Genomic DNA, 18,242 nt, shown 5'->3' with positions numbered 1-18,242 from the left:
AAAAATCTTTTGGTTTTATGTGTATGTGTGTGTTGCCTCGGTGTATGTACACAACTCGTGTTCCTGGTGCCTTCAGAGGCCAGAAGACGGTATGGGAATCCCCTGGAACAGATAGAGATGGCTGTGAGCCACCATGTAGGTGCTGGGAATGGAACCCAGGACCTCTGTAAGAGCAGCCAATGCTTGTAACCACTGGCCCATCTCTCCAGCCCCAAAAACGTTTGCATATATGGCATTCGTGCTCCGAAACCACCTCAAGTATTCTCGGGGTGACCATCCATCCCACAGCTACCTGGCATCTAGAGTGACCATCCCAAGGGCAGGAATGACATACTACTCATTGGGTGCCCAACACAAGCTCTGGGCCAAAACATACACTCAGAAAATGATGGATGGGTGGATGGGTGGGTGGACGGATGGGTGATTGGTTAGATGGGTGGGCAGATCCATCCATCCATGCATGTGTCCAACCCCCTCACATTTCTGTCTGTCCGTCTAGTTCCACTACCTCCTCAGCCTAACTTCTCTCTTACTGTAGTGGTTCTGTGCATCAGCTCTTCCCTGAGTAGCACAGTAGGGCCCCTGGTCAACATATCCTTATTAAGGCCCTGTTGGGTGGATGAGGGTCCCTACCTGGGAGGTCTGAAGTTGAAGTAGAAAGAGAGTGAGATTAGCAATCACGAGTCAGCATGAGGAGATGAGGGAGACACATAGGAGAGGGACTGGGGTCAGCCCAATGCCAGGGAAGGCTCTGATTATTGCTTTAGATTATCTTTCCATTTTTAAACTCTGTGTGTGTGTGCGCGCGCATGCGTGCCTGAATATACTATGTGTGTGCAGCACATGTGAGCAGGAGCCTGAGGAGGTCACAAGAAAGCATCTAATCACCTGCAAGTGGAGGTACCAATGGTTGCAAGCCACCATGTGCATGTATGCACTCATGCATGCCTGTGCTCGTGTTGAGAATAGAACCCAGGTCTAATTAACCTTTATCATTACCGTAGCCAGTGTCACCCTGCAGTGTCCTGAGTTACTCCACTGGCATCTTCACTAAGGTTGTCCATGGGGTCTTGGTCTTAGCGGAACAGCTTCTGGTTACATAAATAACTCCTGCTGTCCTGGAGCTCGCCATCTGCCCGCCTCAGCCTCCTGAGTGCTGGCATTACAGGTGCTTGTTACCACGCCCACACGTTTGTTCAGTATTTCCCTCCTTTTCTCTTCTCTCCAACCACAAGTCTAGAATTACCCCATTCTCCAGAAGGTCGACTCAGCTTTAATGTCCTCTTGAATGTGCTGGAGAGAAAAAGGTTATCATCTGAGAGGATGTGTGTGTTTCAAGTTAACAGACAAAAGATGGGTTATCAGAGGACAGTATCTGAATCATGAATGCTGAATAGTATTTGTAAAGGAACACAGAGGACCAAGCATGGTGCAGCGCACCTCCGATTCTACTACAGAGGTTCTTATGCCTCCAGTGCCAGGGTTAAAGGGGTTAAAGACATTCACCACCATGACTAGCTTCTAAATAATTTAAATTTTATTTATTTGTTTACTTTTGTTTTATTACATTCTGTTTTTGAGACAGGGTTTCTCTGTGTAGCTTTGGCTGTCCTGGAACTAGCAGTGTAGACCAGGTTGGCCTTACCGCCTGCCTCTGCCTCCAGAGTGCTGGAATTAAAGGTGTGTGTCCCGGTGGCCGCCCACTTCGGGTGGTTTATTCTGAATCTCTACAGATGTATGTGTTGCAGGCAGCAGTCTGCAATTCCTTCCTCTGTCTCAGCACTTCACCCAACGGATCCCACTTACTGGACAGTCAAGGCTACACCAGAGAGTCATCTGCTTTCTTTCTTCTCTTATCAAAAGGGTCAGTCCTGTCACCATCTGCCAGTCCTTTCCCATGTCCACTGACACAGAGAAGTCATGCCAAAACCACAGTTCGAAGGGCTGGGCTCCAGCTTGGTGGCAGAGGGTCCAGCCATCACTAGCAGGGCTCTGTCTGCTTCATCCCTAGATCTGAAAATGACAAACAGAAACAGATTACCCTTCCCTTGCGCTGATGGAGCTACTGCCTAGTTCCTGCACTATCAGGTTTACAGCATAAAGCTGGAGGAGCCCAACCCATGGCTCTGCGCTAAGTTCACAACAGTAGCGGTAAAGGAGCCCGCCCCATGGTGGAAAGCAACAGCTAGGTCAGGGAGAAAAGGGAGAGCGAGTTCGAGATCTAGTCTCAGTGCCCAGCTCCTCTCCCTACTGTGTCCCTGGGTCTAATCAAGTATCAGGAACTCTCATCCGAGACATGACATGTGCAGGCCCCTATTCTGGGGACTGGCAGTCCATCTATTTTGATTTTGTATGTAATAACAGCAGTCTCACCCACCAGCATGAGATCCATAACTCTCACTGCATCACAAGTGCTCGTCAAGACCCTAAACTCTATGGATTTGAGCTGCTGTTCTCTAATCCAGAGTCCAACCACATTTGAGAAAAGGATAGAGCCAACGGGTGTGGTGGACAATTGGGTAATCTCAGCTGTCAGCGGTGGAGGCAGGAGGAGAATCCTGTCAGCCTGGACTATGGAAAACAAAATGCAACACCGTGTCCCCACAAAGGAGCTAAAAGGTGACGAGCCCAGAAAGCTGGGGTTTTTTGTTTGTTTGTTTGTTTGGTTGGTTGGTTGGTTGGTTTTATTTTTGGTAAACGCCCATGATCAGCCCAGAGACTAGAAAATTCTGTGAGAAACGTGCTCACTGTCCTCTGCCTCCGAACGCAGAACTAAAAGGACAAAGCAGTGCGGAGTTGAAAAGGAGGCAGAAACAAGCGAAGCCGTCTAGACGGGTGGTCAGTCTCTGAAAACACCGCAGTGTCCTTGGCGGGTGCTGCGGGGACCGCCCAGCGCGTGCAGTCTGCTTGCAGTAAATACCCGCGAAACGCGTCGTTCTGACATGCATTTTCAGCACTAAGAACTTCAATGAACACTGAGGTCCACCCGAAGCCATCTGCACCGCCACAGAAAGTGGAGTCTTGGAAAATGTGCTGGATGACAAGAGCTAGATTTAAAACCAACGCTTTTGAAGGAATAATATAATGTCCTATTCATTCAAGTGGCTGGTGGGGCGGGAGACTAGGAGCAGCAGGAACTTCCGCGGTGTTACTGGCGGGTTAGGCTAGGAAGATACTGAAATCAACTTTCGAGAATATCAAATTTTCTTTTAAAAAAGTTTGCGCTTCTGGCCCGTACGGGGATCGAACCCGCGACCTTGGCGTTATTAGCACCACGCTCTAACCAACTGAGCTAACCGGCCAGATGGAGTTGTGGCGCTCTCAGACAGCCTACAAGGTTTCTTCAACGCCCTGCGTTCCAAGCGACCTGGCTCCTCCTCTCCCCTGAGTTCCATGCGTCCGCCTCTCTCCCACTTGCTTCCCGCCGCACCCGAGCTCTTGCTCCGTGTACTGTTCCTGGACCAGATGAAAAAAGTGATACCTGTGGACTCCAAGGCGGCGCACAGAGAACAAGGCTTTTCCAGGGAACATGCCAGTTGCCGGCCAGGGCCTGACTCCGCAGCAAGGAAGCTTTCAAATATTCCAGGTCAGAATATTTGCAGCGAGAAAATTAGTGAACTAACGCCGTTGCCATGGCTGAATCAAACTTAGAATACGGAAATCCAGACCAAAAGCAAAGAACCACCGAATTTCACGGCATCAAGTCACCAGCAGCTGCTAGGGCCTTAGCTTCCTTCCTGCGGACCGGAATCCTGTGCTAATACCCCACACCGCGGCCCCCAAAGTCTGATTATGTATTTGTTATTCTTAAAGGCTATTTTTGATTGGACTCAGACTCGGAAGTAGAAGCTCTCAGCGAAAACAGCCCGCACCACTTGGCGATCTGTTCCTGGAGGTCCCACCCCCACCCTTTGGCTTTTTTCATCTTCTTGGCCAAAAGTTTTTAGCATGTTCTACAGTTTCGGACAGCCGGTGGCTGGGAAGGGGATCTTCAGCTTCATCTGGACATGGCCTGGAATTCACTTCTAGCTTTCTTTCAACTCGGGGCAACTCTCCCGCCTCAGCCTTCCGAACACTGAGATTACAGGCGCGCGCCACCACGCCAGGCTCAAAAATGTCATTATAAATCGTTGTGATGCATGAAGTGAACCAGACCAACGCTTTTCTCAAAAAAAAAGGAGGAGGAGAAGAAAGAAAGAAAAAAAGAAAAAAGAAAAAAAAAAGAAGAAGAAGAAGAGGGCTGGAGAGATGGCTCAGTGGTTAGGAGCAATGGCTGTTCTTCCAGAGGTCCTGAGTTCGGTTCCCAGCGACCACATGGTGGCTCACAATCATCTACAGTGTGAGCTGATGCCCTCTTCTGGTGTGTCTGAAGACAGCTACAGTGTACTCATCATATACATAAGATAAATAAAATATGGGGCTGGGGATTTAGCTCAGTGGTAGAGCGCTTACCTAGGAAGCGCAAGGCCCTGGGTTCGGTCCCCAGCTCCGAAAAAAAAAAAAAAAAGAACCAAAGATAAATAAAATATTTAAAAAAAAAAAAAAAGAAGAAGAAGAAAGGGGGCTGGAGAGATAGCTCAGTGATTAAGCGCACTGACTGCTCTTCCAGAGGTCCTGAGTTCAAATCCCAGCAATCACATGGTGGCTCACAACCATCTGTAATGAGATCTGATGCTCTCTTCTGGTGTGTGTGAAGACAGCTACAATATACTTACATATAAATAAATAAATCTTAAAGAAAAGAAAAAAGAAAGAAAGGAAAGAAACAAAACCAAACAAACAAAAGACTTAGCCCTCACCCCGGCATTTTAGTGTAAGTTCGGACAATATCACGGACTTACACTAAAATACTTTTGTAGCTGGCAACCCCTCGGCCAGAGTAACACCGCTTTGCAGATTCCCCTAAAACCAGGCTCAGAAAGGTGTCAGGCGGAGGCAGGGGGCTGGAAGTGTTTCCAGACAGACCCTGACTCTTCGAGCCAGTAAATAACTTAGACGGGCGAGGTGTCGCTTGCCACCTATAAACTCCAGCATTTGGGAAGTCGAGGCAAGACTCCTGCTGTCACTGATGGCAGGTTCCCTATGCCCCTGTTTGTAATCTGTTTACACAGCCCGGGTATTAATGCAGCGAATCCTCTCCCACCACCACGTGGTGCACTCCAGAAGGCCGCAGCCAAGCGGACCTCAGCAGACGCTGGGAGTTCGAGCCCACTTCCCCAAGGGATGGCTCAGAACCCGCAGGGGAACCCGCTTAGTGCTCAAGCTCCCCCGGCTCCCAGACACCGAGACGCGGCCAGGCGCAGTGACTAAGAGAGAACGCTAGGGGACACCCGAGAGCCACGGAACTCAGAAGCCAGGAGGCTAAATAAATTTAGTTTTCTTAAGGGAGTGGATGACATGCAGCATTTTAAATGGACCACTTTCTGATTTTTCACTTGTTCGCTTTTTTGAGCTATGGTGTCATTTAACCCAGGCCATTCTCATAGCTGAGGATGGCATTGAACTGTTCCTCTTGTTTCCATCTCTCAGAGACTAAGAATATTGGCACTCACTGCCACCGCTGATTTTTAATGCCATGCTGGGAATCTAACCCTTCATACGAGCTAAACAAACTACGAAATTAGGGCACCCCCAGCCGATTTGTTTCTTTCCAGTAGAATTTTTTTGTGTCACCCTGTGTTTCATTGTTTAGCTTTTTATATGAGAGTTGTTGATCTGCCTGGATTATTGAATTCCTTTCTTTTTTTTTTTTTTCTGTTCTTTTTTTCGGAGCTGGGGACCGAACCCAGGGCCTTGCGCTTCCTAGGTAAGCGCTCTACCACTGAGCTAAATCCCCAGCCCCTCCTTTCTTTTTTTTAAAGATTTATTTATTATGTATAAGTAATTGTAGCTGTCTTCAGACACACCAGAAGAGGGCATCAGATCTCATTGCAGATGGTTGTAAGCTACCATGTGGTTTCTGGAATTTGAACTCAGGATCTCTGGAAGAGCAGTCAGTGCTCTTTACCACTCAGCCATCTCTCCAGCCAGAATTCCTTTCTTTTTCTTTTTCTTTTTTTTTAAAGGGGTGAAAGGTCAAGATTTTGCTGTCATCATAGCAAAAATGGCTTAGAACTGGATCACCTGGCCCTTTCTCTTCTTGCCACCTCCCAGTTCAAAATGCTTGCACCTCTCAATAGCCATCGTCCTCTTAGATCTGCAGTTAGGCTCAACGCACTCCAGTCTCAGCACAATCTTCTTAGACTTTTTAGATGTTTTGCGGAAAATGGGCTTCGTCTGCCTGCCATAGCCACTCTGTTTCCTGTCATAACACTGCTTTCCTTGGGCAGACAAAGAATCCTTGCCCTTCTTGTACTGCGTCCTTGTGGGGTTGGGGCTTCCCACATTTCTTGCAGAATGTCCGGCAGGTCTCAGGAACATTCGCCATGTTTTCAGAAACCCCGAATCCCTTTCTTCCCCCCCCCCTTTTTAAAGATTTATTTATTTTTTTTTCTTTTTTTCAGAGCTGGGGACCGAACCCAGGGCCTTGCGCTTGCTAAGCAAGCGCTCTACCACTGAGCTAAATCCCCAACCCCAAGATTTATTTATTTATTTTATATATATAAGTACACTGTAGCTGTTTTCAGAAACACCAGAAGAGGGATTACAGATAGTTGCGAGCCACCATGTGGTTGCTGGGATTTGAACTCAGGACCTCTGGGAGAGCAGTCAGTGCTCTTAACCACTGAGCCATCTAACCAGCCCTCGAATCCCTTTCTTAAATAGTCAAATGCAGAAGACCGGAGAGCAGTCGTGCTGTTCTTTGCTGCTCTTAGCTGCTCTTAGCTGGAGATGCCTTCTAGGGCTTCTTGCTACAACTTGGGTTGGCTGTTCTCCATGCGTGCTGCCCAACTCATGGCCCTAGCCTTTCCCATGCTGTTTCAGATCCCGTTCCTCCTCGTCTGTGCCGAATCTCTCTCCTCCCAGCCCCAGGGTGTTGTCTCCCCCACTTACCTTTCATTTGGATTCTGGACATCCAACATCCAATTGGGGACTCTTGGAAGGTGTCGAGTCCTCCTTGCGTGTGTGATCCCATTTTGCTTCTGCCCCCACCAGACCAACAACTGGAGACTTCTAGAAGAGAACTAGAAGCAATTAGAAGGGCACACTGCTGTCTTTTACGGCCAGTAAATTCAATGCGATACCAGAACCAAAACTTTGAGATATGACCAACTTTTCCCCTTAACACTTTAGAAACTTGTCACCATCTCTGCCTACGCTTTGTGGTGACTGGCTTGTTGGCTTGTTGCTGTGAGGCTTTTGCTGTTTAGAGCCTAAGTGCGTATGACTAGCAGGCACTGAGCAGGCGTCCATCAGATATTGGGAATCCTAAAGCGCTCCTTGAGCTTACCTGAGACTCTGGGTTTGAAAACATGCTGCGCGTTCTGGGAACATTCTAGTGAAGCTAGGGTGCGGGGGGTGGGGGAAGGGAAGGTCAGAGATTAAGATAAGCCACTGCTCTTGCAAAGGACAGGTCAATTCCCAGCAATCACCTGCAGCTCCGGATCCAGGGGCTCTGGTTCCTCTGGCCTCCTTAGGCTCCTCTACGCAATGTCTGGAGACAAAGGCACACACAAGCTAAAGATAAAACAAGTGTTTTTTTTGTTTTTTTTTAAATATTTTATTTATTTATTATATATTATGGTTACACTGTCGCTATCTTCAGACACACCAGAAGAGGGCATCAGACTCATTTCAGATGGTTGTGAGCCATCATGTGGTTGCTGGGATTTGAACTCAGGACCTTGGGAAGAGCAGTCGGTGCTCTTAACCACTGAGCCATCTCTCCAGCCCAAAACAAGTGTTTAAAACTCTTGGCTGTGGAGGTCATATGAAGAGATAAAGTATTTGGCTTATTGAAAAAGCAATAATCGGGGCTTGGGGATTTAGCTCAGTGGTAGAGCGCTTGCCTAGGAAGCGCAAGGCCCTGGGTTCGGTCCCCAGCTCCGAAAAAAAGAACCAAAAAAAAAAAAAAAAAAAGCAATAATCTGCTGACAGCTCCGACGGTCAATTGAGTACCACGATTCGATGACTGCCCAACCCTGTGCTTCTGTTGGTCTATCTCAAGGTTATCACACTGGGAGCTAGAGGATTTAAGAAAGACAGTTTACAGTAGAGACAGTGGCATTGTCTCCTGCTTCTGTATCAGAAGGTCTGGTGGAAAGAGTCACAGTACAGGAAAACTGAAGTGGCCAAGGATAAAAAAAGCATTTTCCAAAGTCTATGTAGCTGGAACTATGTAGACCAGGCTAGCCTTGAACTCCCAGAGACCTGCCTGCCTCCACCCCCGACCCCGACCCCAACCCCCAGTGTTGGGACTAACAGCACAAATGCCTGCTAACTCCCTTTCCTCTGTATCTTTTGCTCTTTCTGGAATTCTAGTCCTCAGGGTGGCCAGACAGCCTGAGTTGATCCTTTTGGCCTTCCACTCTCTTTGAGGCTCCACGCCTCTAAGCGCGTTCTCCCCTCTGTAGTGGCTCTGTAGTGATCAGACTCAGGGCTTTACGCACACAACGCAGAGTCCAATCGCTGAGTTCTAGCCTCGTCCATGCCTTTGTCCTTTTACCTTTTCACATTTTTAAATTTTGAGTTAAGGCCCTGGAAAACACAGACATGAGGAGGGCAGAACATTTCCCATATAGAAACTGAAGTCCTGCTTGTGGGTTCTGGGCTTTGGGTGAGATGGGGAAATGGTGAACAAGTAGGGAAATCAGAATTTTAAATGTTTCAGTGAGCAACACATGCATATCAAAACTGTTAGACGATTAAAAAAGACAAATAGACAACAGAAGGCCTTTTCAGATGTTGCTTCTGATTTGCTAAAACACATCAGCTGTTCCAGGTCAATTTGAAACACACCCCTCCATAAAATATGTACATGTTGAAACCCTTTTTGCCCAATTTCTTCTGGGTGTAGGGGAAGCATAGGAGGAGCTGGAAGCCATGGGCTGGTGTCTGAGTTCAGGGGCCCACCAGTAGGAGACCTTGGCAAAGCCCTTTGCTACCCTGGGACTCCAACAACAGGACATATGGCTTCTACTGCCCAAGACAGCAAAAATACCGCTCCCACTGCCTGTTTTAATTGGGTCAAAGGGTAACATTTGTCCTGAATCCTCAATACTTTTTTTTTATACAAATTCTTTTTTTAAAAAGATTTATTTATTATATGTATGTGAGTACACTGTCACTGTCTTCAGACACATGAGAAGAGGACATCAGATCTCATTATGGATGGTTGTGAGCCACCATGTGGGTGCTGGGAATTGAACTCAAGACCTCGGGAAGAGCAGTCAGTGCTCTTAACCACTGAGCCATCTCTCCAGCCCCCTCAATATTTTTTTAAAAAAGATTATATATATACAAGAACACTGTAGTTGTCTTCAGATACAGCAGAAGGGGGCATCAGATCTAATTATAGATGGTTGTGAGCCACTATATGGTTGCTGGGATTTAAACTCAGGTCCTCTGGAAGAGCAGTCAGTGCTCCTAACCACTGAGCCATCTCCCCAGTACCCTGAATCCTTAATACTTAAAATCAGGCTTACCCCTAGACAGATAGGAATGATACAGAGGTGACAGGTGCTAATATCCCTTGGTATTTGGACAAACATTTATTAAGCACTTGAGGTGTGACAGACCCTATCAGGCCTCAGGTAAATGCCCCCAGGAATTGGGTGGACACCAGGGACATCTTATTTAGTCTTCACTGCAACCCGTTCGGGTGAGAATTTTTCAACCTCACTTTACAGTAACGAGAATTTAGGGATCTTGTCTAGGCTGCTTTTCATATATCTCCAACGCCTGCAACACTGCTTGTAGCAAACTAAATGTTTGTTTAATTAAACAGTAAAACTTACAAATTACACAGCAGTCGCTATATATCAGGCTGCGTTGATGCTCTACTGTTGGCAAGAACAGGCTCCAACTAGCGTTACAGTCAGTTGAAGCTCAAAGAAATTGTTCTCGAATCAGGCTCAACATCGTTACATTCTCAGGAGAGCTGGGAAGATCCAGTTCCGCCAAGGTCGCCTACTCACTAAGGTAAGAAATTATACTTAAATTTAAAGTAGCGAGAGGTTACTTAGCGACCAAACCGAGGCGGCAGACCGCACTGCGCATGCGTGAACAGCGGAGCTTCTCTTCAGCCTCCCAACCCCACTTGGAGCATGCGTACACGCCTGTCTCAGGAAAACCCCTCCCTCCTAAGGGTCTGGCGGTTGCCAGGGCGACAGGAATACAATATGGCGGCTGGATCCTAACGCTCCCCAGCCAGGGACCACTGCGAAGGTCCTCGAGCCGGAAGCCACCTCTGGAAAGGAGAAGGCCTTTACCACAGTCTCCTCTTTTCTTTTCGGCCCGGGGCGACCAGGGGCTGACGGCGTCATCCGCGTTCAGGATGAAGAGTGAGTGGGGCCGGGAAAGGGCTGAGGGTTCCCGGGGCCTGTGGGTCGGCGCCGCCTGAGGCCGGCCGGGGTATCCCGGGACAAGGCAACCGGTTATGCTGGAGTTTGAGGAGTTGAGTGTCGTTTCATTCATTCACTCATTTGTTCGTTCGTTCATTTGTTCGTTGGATTGAAACCTAAAATTCTCAAACATTGGCTGTCGGCTCTGAGCGCTGCCCCTTAGGTACAGCAACTTAAACGCGTTCGAGAGGGAAGCTGGGCCATGTATCTTACTTTTTGAGTCAAGCAGTTGTGTTTTTGAAAGCAGCCTACCGGCGGAATTTAAAACAGTTGCTTAGAAGTTGGGAGATGAGGCAGTCTTTCTAGAAAACAGAAGGACTGAAAAAACGGACTTATTTCCGTGCCGGGTTTGTGGGTAACCTGGAATCCAAGTGCGACTACCAAACAAGTCGGATGTGTTGGGACAGCTGTTTGATTTTCCTACCTACACGGTTCTGATTGCCTTCTATAGTTGTAGGCAGAAGTGCAGTCTCTTGCCGTGAAGATTTTAGATTGTGTTCGCTGTAGCCATAATGTTAAATTTACACTACATTTTAATTGCTGTGCAGTAATTCCTATGTACCATAAATTACATAACATTTTTAAAATGAGTCATCTCATTCACCCTTTAGTCTTTTGATTTATTTTATGTATATGATTACACTGTCACTGTCTTTAGACACACCAGAAGAGGGCATCAGATCTCATTACTGATGGTTGTGAGCCACCATATGGTTGCTGGGATTTGACCCTCTGGAAGCAGTCGGTGCTCTCAGCCACTGAGCCATCTCTCTAGCCCCCAACCCTTTAGTCTTGTGTTATTGTGTCCCTCTCTTTAAGAAAGGTTAATGTGGCCTTGAGGGGAGTGACGGGCACATTCATTCCCAGCGCTCAGAGGCAGAGGTCCTGTCAGCAACCACATGGTGGCTCACAACCATCTGTAATGGGATCCGATGCCCTCTTCTGGTGTGTCTGAAGACAACTATAGTATGCTTATATATAATAAATAAGTAAATCTTTAAGAAAAGTTTAAAGCCAGATATATCATAAAATGCAAATTTATATGCTAATATTAATTAAAAATTTTTAATATATACCTATTATATGTGTGTGTGTGTGGTGTGTGTGTTTGCTTGCAGGTATGCTTGTGTAGCATGTGGATGCAGTACCTACATGTAGGATACATGTGGATACAGGGCCAGAACAGGGATCCTTTAGGACTGAAGTCACAGTCATTCGTGGACCACCATGGTCCGGGACCAAATCCTGTCCTCTGTAAGAGCAACAAGTGCTCTTAAACGTTGAGCCATCCCTCCAGCTGTCCTTAATTATTTTATTTTGGTTTTTCAAGACAGGGTTTCTCTGTGTAGCCCTGGCTGCCCTGGAACTAGCTCTGTAGTCCAGGCTGGCTTAGAACCCATAGATGTCTGTGTGCCTCTGCTTCTTGAGTGCTGGGATTAAAGGTGTGCACTGCCATTGCCTGGATAACATTTTTTTTTTTAAGTGAAACTCAAGTCAGTTACTCAAACAGCAGTTAGACCTTCTAATTCCTAGGATCTAATGCAAGCCAGTCTAAAAATATGCAGAGAAATGATGGTAGAAAAATAGTGAAAGTCTGTGTTTCCTGTAACCAATCCATTATATCCTGTAGGAACAGAAATTTTAGTAAGCTCAGTAAGGGCACAGTAATCAGAACATACAAGGTAAACACAATAAACACACAAGGGGCTGAGGAGGCAGTCACTGGCACTAGGCGTTATGGTGGCATTCACTGAGCTGGTGTACATGTATGTTCACACAAGGCTAGTGAAGCAGTACAATGTAACAGGGCTGGGTGTGCAGAAATACCTCAGGTTTATCTGTGGTCATTGTGTGTTCAGAAACCTTAAATCTGTTTTTGTTTTTGTTTTTGTTTGTTTGTTTGTTTGTTTTTGACATTTATCTCTATGTAGCTCAGATTGTCCTGAAACCCACTCTGTAGACCAGGCTGCCTCAAACTCAGAGTTGAGCCTGCCTCAGCCTCTCAGGGGCTGGAATTAAAGGCCTGTGCCTCCACCACCCTAGGCCCCCCAGAACCTTTTATTTGTGGCCAAATTTTTGGTGGCACCCATGTTTAGGCAGTTTTCCTGCCCTCCTCCTTTGTCTTGTGCATCATTTGCAGAGTGAGTAGTAAGTGTTCCAGGATGAAGTCAGAGCATGTGCTCTGGAGGTGGGCAGGCACTGGAACCATGCACAGAGCTGGGCAGGCTCTGGAACCATGCACAGAGCTGGGCAGGCTCTGGAACCATGCACGGAGCTGGGCAGGCTCTGGAACCATGCACGGAGCTGGGCAGGCTCTGGAACCATGCACGGAGCTGGGCAGGCTCTGGAACCATGCACGGAGCTGGGCAGGCTCTGGAACCATGCACGGAGCTGGGCAGGCTCTGGAAACATGCACAGAGCTGGGCAGGCTCTGGAACCATGCACGGAGCTGGGCAGGCTCTGGAACCATGCACAGAGCTGGGCAGGCTCTGGAACCATGCACGGAGCTGGGCAGGCTCTGGAACCATGCACGGAGCTGGGCAGGCTCTGGAAACATGCACAGAGCTGGGCAGGCTCTGGAACCATGCACAGAGCTGGGCAGGCTCTGGAACCATGCACGGAGCTGGGCAGGCTCTGGAAACATGCACGGAGCTGGGCAGGCTCTGGAACCATGCACGGAGCTGGGCAGGCTCTGGAACCATGCACGGAGCTGGGCAGGCGCTGCAGCCAGGCATGGAGCTGGGCAGAGGGACACACAGTCTCATTAGTCACCTTTCTTATGCTGGTTTTCTTCATGGGTCTGGTTTCCATCTTGGAATAAATCACTCCACTGTGCTAGGACTCCAACCAGGGTCCTCCACAGGAACAACAGAGGCCCTTACCTGTCATCTCTCTCCCCCTCCGCTCTCAGCTGTAAGCAGGTGTGACATCTCAGGGATGGGAACAACCCTCTCAGGATTGTTGAGGGATCAGGTGAGATGGTGTGTCTGGCATGCAGACTGGGAACGAATGCCTGGCTGGCCCAGTGGATGGAAGATAGCAACATGAGAGAGGGGAGAATGAACACATCTGATCCTTACTTGAAAATATTGGTCCTTATTGGATCTAAGCAGAATCCTCACTTTTTCCTCTCTGGACTGCTTTTTTGTTTTGTTTTGTTTTGTTTTTTTTTTTTTTTTGTTTTTTTTTGTTTTTTTTTTGGTTCTTTTTTTCGGAGCTGGGGACCGAACCCAGGGCCTTGCGCTTCCTAGGTAAGCGCTCTACCACTGAGCTAAATCCCCAGCCCCTTGTTTTGGTTTTTAGTTTTTTTGAGACAGGGTTTCTCTGTGTAATCCCAGTTGCTCTGGAGTTCACTGTGTAGACCAGGCTGCCCTCCAACTCACAAGTGCTGGGATTAAAGGTGTGCACCCTCTCCCCAAGCCTGTCTGAACTTTTCTTTTTTAAAAGATTATTCTTTTTTTAAATTATTTGTCATATGTTTACTGTATACTGTACACTGTAGCTGTCTTCAGACACATCAGAAGAAGGCATCGGATTCCATTAAAGATGGTTGTGAGCCACCATGTGGTTGCTGGGATTTGAACTCAGGACCTCTGGAAGAGCAGTCAGTGATATTAACTACTGAGCCATCTCTCCAGCCACTGAACTTTTTATTTTTATTTTTTTATTTTATTTTTTTCTTTTTTTTCGGAGCAGGGGACCGAACCCAGGGCCTTGCGCTTCCTAGGCAAGCGCTCTACCACTGAGCTAAATTCCCAACCCCACTGAACTTTTTAATAGATTATTTAGTCATACCTACAAAAGCAAAAGCAGAATTATACATACTGAAGAATGAAAATAATTTGCTGTCCTATCAGCGATTTTTTTTTAAAGAAGAGAATGTTTAGTCCATGTACTCTGAAAAGATCAGCTGGGATGGCAGTAACAGACTGCCTGCTCAGGGCAATGTATAGAACATTCGCTATCACTGCAGTGAGGCCAGGGTTCGCTAGCGCTGCAGTGAAGTTAAGGTCATCTGTCCTAAATGTCAGTGTTTTCATCCAGGCTGCAGAGTGCTCAAGTCCTCCATCTCATCCTCGTGTGCACATCACCTTCTGTGTTTATAAACAGATTCACTAATATCAGCATATGAAACAAAAATGAGAGCAGTACTGGCTTTGCAGTAAATCTAACCAGTACATTTTCAGCTGGTTCCAGGAGCCGCCATATCCGACACAGCTGGCCCTGTTTTGCATTCTTACAGTGTTCCGGTTTTCTGTGTGTGTACATATTTGTAACATACATTTTCATGGGTGCTACAGGTTTGCAGTGGCATACATTTCTAGTAGATTGCCTGGGTTAGTGGATGTGGTTTAAGTGTAAATGGTTGTCAGCTTTTGAATAATTCTGTATGCCCCCACCCCCGCCCCATGTTTGGTAATTCAGGTCACAGTTGCTCACTGTAGGAAGTAATTAATACGGTATAGCGCTCTGTTGAAAGGCCCGGGCTGGTTTTCATAGTGTAGTTTGAAACACTTACTCTCCTAAAGAGATCCAAATGGATGGACTTCCCCTTTCCTGCAAATTCAGCTCTATCAACAGTTAACATCCTTCAGGCCTTCTCACCTACTGTGGAGCTGGGTCACTGACCTACCTACCACACAGGAAAGACAGGAAAGTCACACCTGCACACCACAGGTTCCACAAAGTGTTCACACCTGCACACCACAGGTTCCACAGAAGCAAATTCGACCTCTACTTTTCAAGTGTTAATAGGTTCAAATTCCACAGACACAGATTTGATTTAACAGGAATGATTAGAATTTTAATTAGTGCAAACGGACTATTTTCCACGGTCTACTTCTCTCTGTCCTTGACTCTAGTGTTTTTCCTATTAGTGTGGGATGGGACTTTTATTACAAATAGCATGACTCTGTCCCCTCCTCCCAGCCCATCCTTGTGCCTTTTTCTGGGCAGTCCATGCTTTTTGGGTAACTGAAGATCTGTGAAGCAGGCCACCACAGGACTTCTGCTTTTCCCCCTCCTGCCTGTCATTCTTGTATTATACTCCAGGCTTCATAGCTGCCAGCAGAGCCAGGGAGAAACAAATGAGAAACAAGTGACTCTTTATTTGCCCCAGCCATCAGTAGGGGATCCAGTTCAATGTGTTGCTCGTTCAGTGGTCTGGAGCCAGCTAGGGTGCCTCACCGCCTCACTCAGTTTGTGGTTTGTTTGTTTTTAATATTATTTATTTAGTGTATATGAGTACACTGTCGCTGTCTTCAGACACACCAGAAGAGGGCGTCGGATCTCATTACAGATGGTTGTGAGCCACCATGTGGTTGCTGGGATTTGAACTCAGGACCCCGGGAAGAACAGTCAGTGCTCTTAACCTCTGGGCCACCTCTCCAGCCCGAGGTCAGTGCTCTTAACCACTGAGCCATCTCTCCAGCCCAGTACGTAACTATTTTAAAGTTCACAGTCGACTTAGTACTTTTTTCGTGTTCAAAGTAAGCCTGCTTACTTGAGTTGTGATGAGATGCACTTTGGAATTTATTGTGTCAGATCTGCCCTCCTCTTGAGGTGAACACGCCTGCATAGCTGCCACACATGGCCTTTGCACATTGACCTCATCTTTAAGAAGCTTCGTTTTGAGTTTATTTTCTGTTGGTGCTTAGTCAGGAGGTTCCTTGATTTCTTTTTTTTTTTTTTTTTTTTTTTAAAGATTTATTTATTATATATAAGTACACTGTAGCTGTCTTCAGATACACCAGAAGAGGGCACCAGACCTGATTATAGATGGTTGTGAGCCACCATGTGGTTGCTGGGAATTGAACTCAGGACCTCTGGAAGAGCAGTGGGGAGCTCTTAACCGCTGAGCCATCTCTCCAGCCCGGTTCCTTGATTTCTTAAAGGTCTTGAAATACATATCTTTACATACATTTGACATAAATCTGTTCATTGTGAACATTAAACATAGAAAAGGGTAAGGAACAAGATTAAAGTTGCCTTTATTCTTACCTAGATATAAACGTAAAACATTAGGCTTTGCATTCAGTTTCCTCCTGTGCACGTGTGTGTGTGTGTGTGTGTGTGTGTGTGTGTGTGTGTGTGTGTGTGCACTGCCATTTTTTTATTTCATTTGGTATCAAGTATGCACATTTTCCTGTATTTCTAATTACTTTGTTGAAAGTACAGTTAGCAAAATAAAATGTTTCGTAACATCTCCTTAAATTTAGGATATGAGGGGCTGGAGAGATGGCTCAGCGGTTAAGAGCACTGACTGTTCTTCCAGAGGTCCTGAGTTCAAATCCCAGCAACCACATGGTGGTTCACAACCATCTGTAATGAGATCTGATTCCCTCTTCTGGTGTGTGTGAAGACAGCTACAGTGTACTTATATAGAATAAATAAATCTTCAAAAAATATTAGGAGATGATCTTGATATAAATTCTAGTTTGGCTATTGTGACATGTGACAGCTGTATTTGTCTGTAAATGTTCATCTGTGGGGATGTCTCCTGGGAGTGGAAAACAGTGATTGTGGAGTGTAGATTCCTTCCAGACCCTTTCTCCTACCTGTGCAAGTACGGTGTGCTTACTGTGGGATGTTCACGCAGAAACGAGTCAGCAGAATGCAGGGGCTGATTGCACCTCCCTGTCCCCGGGAAGCATGGATCTCATAGGAGCGGGAGGGGTCTTGGGCGCTGGTGCTCTCTGCTCCTTTGGTTCTTCATCAGCTGTGGCACGCTCTATACTGAGTACATATGTCTGTCGGACATCAAGATGTCCCACCCTTTCCCTGGGGATCCAGCAGCCTCTTCTCCTGACAAACAGAACACCCATGCATATAACATAAAACTATTTAAATAGCCAGGCAATGATGGTATATACCTTTAATCCCAGTACTGGGGAGGCAGGAGCAGGTAGGTCTCTGAGCTTGAGGCCAGCCTGTTCTACAGAGCGAGTTTCAGGACAACCAGGGATCCACAAAAACCATCCCTCCCCCCAAATCATTTAAACAAAACAAAAAGCAACAGCAGCCGGAACTGCAAGCTAGGCCTGATGGTGCACATCTTGTTTGCTTGTTTGTTTAAATTTTTAAACAACATTTATTTATTTTATATGAGTACTCTGTTGCTGTCCTCAGATACACCAGAAGACATACATCATTACAGATGGTTGTGAGCCACCATGTGGTTACTGGGAATTGAACCCAAGACCTCTGGAAGAGCAGTCAGGGCTCTTAACTGCTGAGCCATCTCTCCAGCCCAGATGGCACACATCTTGAATCGCAGCACTTGGGAGAAATGAGAAGTGGGTCTTCTTCAGGGCTGCCCCAGGTCACGGCTGCTTTGTGTGGATGCAGCCTGGGTCTGATGGACAAAGAGGCTTCCTGCAGGCTTGTCTCTCCGAGGCTCTTTCCACAGTAGCTTCTGCAACTTCCCTGTCCATGTTCTCTCCTCCTGATGTCTTCTTCCTCTGCTTCTCATTCCCAGGAGCTTCCTCGAGTCGCTGCCACAGGTCATGACTTTACTCTATTTGCTCACAAGTAGTTTGCTTTTGTCTTTGGTGGTACAAAAGATGGAACTCAGGGTCTTCTGTGCACTGAGTTAGCACTCTCCACTGAGCCCTTCCCAGTCGTATCCAACCTTACTCTCCCTGTCACCATCTCTATGCCAATAGGTTGGGGACACTTGGTCCAGGACAGGCAGCGGTCACTACAGTCAGCCCTTCACCGCCTGCTTGCTGTGTCCAAAGG

General features: G+C 46.9%; 1 protein-coding gene, 1 long non-coding RNA gene and 1 other non-coding gene across 26 annotated transcripts in view; 1 reads left to right on the top strand and 2 right to left on the bottom strand.

Moving 5' to 3' along the window:
- Positions 1-1,515: 1,515 nt before the first annotated feature.
- On the bottom strand, positions 1,516-10,258 carry LOC108351302 (uncharacterized). Of its 5 annotated transcripts, none has more exons than XR_001838582.3 (4): positions 9,897-10,169; positions 7,533-7,594; positions 6,994-7,113; positions 1,516-2,013 (listed from the first exon to the last, which is right to left on the bottom strand). It is a non-coding gene; the product is annotated as an uncharacterized LOC108351302 (long non-coding RNA). The 5 variants fall into 5 exon arrangements; XR_001838584.3 differs by having other exon boundaries at positions 6,994-7,110; XR_001838583.3 differs by lacking the exon at positions 7,533-7,594 and having other exon boundaries at positions 9,897-10,258.
- Positions 3,229-3,302, bottom strand: Trnai-aau3 (transfer RNA isoleucine (anticodon AAU) 3). Its single transcript has one exon. It is a non-coding gene; the product is annotated as a tRNA-Ile (tRNA).
- The window catches only part of Mok (MOK protein kinase), a 30,877-nt gene continuing 22,872 nt past the window's right edge, over positions 10,238-18,242 (top strand). For 10 of the 20 annotated variants that reach the window (XR_010052122.1, XR_010052123.1, XM_063262145.1 and 7 more), the window contains exon 1: positions 10,252-10,442. Coding sequence is in view for 13 of the 20 variants with exons in the window: in XM_063262145.1 (XP_063118215.1) it covers positions 10,436-10,442 (7 nt within the window). In the remaining 7 variants the exon portion in view is untranslated. Of the gene's footprint in view, positions 10,443-18,242 lie in introns of all 20 variants that reach the window. The other 10 variants (NR_172487.1, NM_001395110.1, XM_008764944.4 and 7 more) reach the window with 8 other exon arrangements.

Source organism: Rattus norvegicus, chromosome 6 (assembly GCF_036323735.1).
Source record: "Rattus norvegicus strain BN/NHsdMcwi chromosome 6, GRCr8, whole genome shotgun sequence".
Classification (NCBI taxonomy): Eukaryota; Metazoa; Chordata; class Mammalia; order Rodentia; family Muridae; genus Rattus; species Rattus norvegicus.
This window is presented reverse-complemented; position numbering and strand designations above follow the sequence as displayed.